Source organism: Chiloscyllium plagiosum, unplaced genomic scaffold, assembly GCF_004010195.1.
Source record: "Chiloscyllium plagiosum isolate BGI_BamShark_2017 unplaced genomic scaffold, ASM401019v2 scaf_10757, whole genome shotgun sequence".
NCBI lineage: Eukaryota > Metazoa > Chordata > Chondrichthyes > Orectolobiformes > Hemiscylliidae > Chiloscyllium > Chiloscyllium plagiosum.
Genome location: NW_025212443.1, coordinates 16,606 through 19,153, shown reverse-complemented (window position 1 = coordinate 19,153; position 2,548 = coordinate 16,606). Strand labels below are relative to the sequence as shown.

Sequence of the window (2,548 nt, the reverse complement as noted above, 5' to 3'; positions counted from 1 at the left end):
ACTCTACTCCCACCGCTGGCAATGCATTCCGCACACCCACCACTCTCTGTGTAAAGAACCTCCCTCTGACATCTCCCCTAAACCTTCCTCCAATCACCTTAAAATTATACCCCCTCGTGATAGACATTTCCGCCCTGGAAAAAAGTCTCTGGTTATCCAATCTATCTATGGCTCTCATCATCCTGTATCTCTATCAAATCACCTCTCATCCTCCTTCTCTCCAATGAGAAAAGCCTTAGCTCCCTCAACCTTTCTTCATAAGACATGCCCTCCAGTCCAGGCAGCATCCTGGTCAATCTCCTCTGCACCGTCTCTAAAACTTCCACATCTTCCCTATAATGAGGTGACCAGAACTGAACACAATATTCCAAGTGTGGTCTAACCAGGACTCTTGTAGAGCTGCAGCATAACCTCGTGGCTCTTAAACTCAATGCCCCTGTTAATGAAAGCCAACACACCACACGCCGCCTTAACAACGCTATCAACTTGGGTGGTAACTTTGAGGTATCTATGAAAATAGACCCCAAGATCCCTCTGTTCCTCCACACTGTTCCTGCCTTTAACCCTGCATTCTCTATTCAAATCCGACCTTCCAAAATGAATCACTTCACACCTTTCCAGGTTGAACTCCATCTGCCATTTCCCAGCCCAGCTCTGCATCCTGTCAATGTCCCGTTGCAACCTAGAACAGCCCTCCACATTATCCACCACTCCACTAACCTTGGTGTCATCGGCAAGCTTCCTAACCCAGCCTTCCACTTCCTCATCCATGTTATTTATAAAAATCACAAAGAGCAGAGGTCCCAGAACCGATTCCTGCAGAAAACCACCATCTACCACCACCCTCTTGCATGGGCCAGCCAATTCTGTATCCGGACAGATAGGTTTCCCTGTATCCCATGCCTCCTTACATTCTGAATGTGCCCACCATGGGGAACCTTATCAAAAGCCTTGCTAAACACCACATCCACTGCTCTAACTTCATCACTGTGTTTTGTCACATCCTCAAAGCTGCTTTGCTCTAAATGGCTGGTCGTGACTTAAATGTTTTACTGTTTTAAATAAATTAATCCACAGCATTCATCAATCCCTGATGAGTGGCTCACTGCTGCCTCCCAGCGCCAGGGACCCGGGTTCGATTCCACCCTCGGGCGACTGTCTGTGTGGAGTTTGCACATTCTCCCCCCCGTGTCTGCGTGGGTTTCCTCCGGGTGCTCCGGTTTCCTCCCACACTCCAAAGGTGTGCAGGTTAGGGTGGATTGGCCTCGCTAAATTGCCCCATAGTGTTCAGGGATATCCGTTATCCATGGGAAGTGCAGGAATAGGTCTAGGTCTGGGTGTGAAGCTCTTTGAAGGGTCGGTATGGACTAGTTGGGCCAAATAGCCTGTTTCCACACGAGGGATTCTAAGAGTGTTTTCACAGAAATGCAGACCTGCCTCTCATTCACTGAAGTGGCTTTCCCCTTTCTCTGTTAGACGTTGGATTTGCCAAGACAACAACTCCCAGGAAAGGGGTGAAAGAGCATTTCGCTCCCTCTCCACTCGGAGCCAGCGAGAGAGAAAGAGAGAGATGGCGGCTTTGTTTTGCGTGGTGGATGGTTCTGGTGTTTTTGCCCACATGCCAGTGTGGGGCCACCTGCCCAGGGTACAGTTGAAAGGATGTTACTACACTCCGCTCCCCTGAGCCCACAACTACTGTCGCCAGTTCAAAAGCCAAACAAAAGACTGCTTCTGGGCAGAATCACCTTGGGCCCACACGTGGATGGTGCCAATGTGTCTACCATGCTCCCTCTCCTTACTCCAATCAGGCAACACTGTTGATTCAAGTAACTTGTTTTTTGAAACTGCAAATGTTGTAACGCATCGTTTCCATGGTTTAAAACACTGCCTATTTTCCTAACTTTTTTAACCACAGTCCCAAAAATCACCCAACATGTGGAGTTCTTAAAGGTGACCTCTCTTAAAGGTGAGGTACACCTACCACAGCCACCTCTATTGCAGAAGCGGATATGTCCCAACCTTGTGTCATCTGGAGATGTCCTTGATTCCCAATTCTCAATGACATTGTCTGTCATTCCTGCATGTGTGGAGGAGCCAGGGAACAGGATTGGGAGGCTGTGTACTTTTGAGATCATCTTCTGCGCCCTTTGGTACCTTGCGTGTTCTGTGGCATCCTGAATGCCAACTCTTGTCGCACTGCACCTCTGGACGTCAAGGACCCAGGTTTTACTTGCAGACGCGTCTGCTGTCTTCTCTCGCAGTTTCCCAAGCTGCGCCTGAGTTTAAAACAAAGGGAGAGTGTTAGGTGGGAGTCGCTCTGCCCTCAGCACTGACCCTCTGACAGTGCGGCGCTCCCTCAGCACTGACCCTCTGACAGTGCAGTAATCCCTCAGCACTGACCCTCTGACATTGCAGTACTCCCTCAGTACTGACCCTCCGACAGAGCAGTACCACCTCAGCACTGATCCTCTGACAGTGCAGTACAACCTCAGCATGGACCCCCTGACATTGCAGTGCTCCCTCAGCACTGATCCTCTGACAGTGCAGT

General features: G+C 49.7%; 1 protein-coding gene across 1 annotated transcript in view; it reads right to left on the bottom strand.

Annotated features, from left to right (window-relative positions):
* Window positions 1-1,604: 1,604 nt before the first annotated feature.
* The window catches only part of LOC122547391, a 13,039-nt gene continuing 12,095 nt past the window's right edge, over window positions 1,605-2,548 (bottom strand). The window contains exon 2 of the mRNA XM_043686017.1: window positions 1,605-2,276. Coding sequence (XP_043541952.1) covers window positions 1,707-2,276 — 570 coding nt within the window. The 3' untranslated portion in view covers window positions 1,605-1,706. The remainder of the gene's footprint in view (window positions 2,277-2,548) is intronic.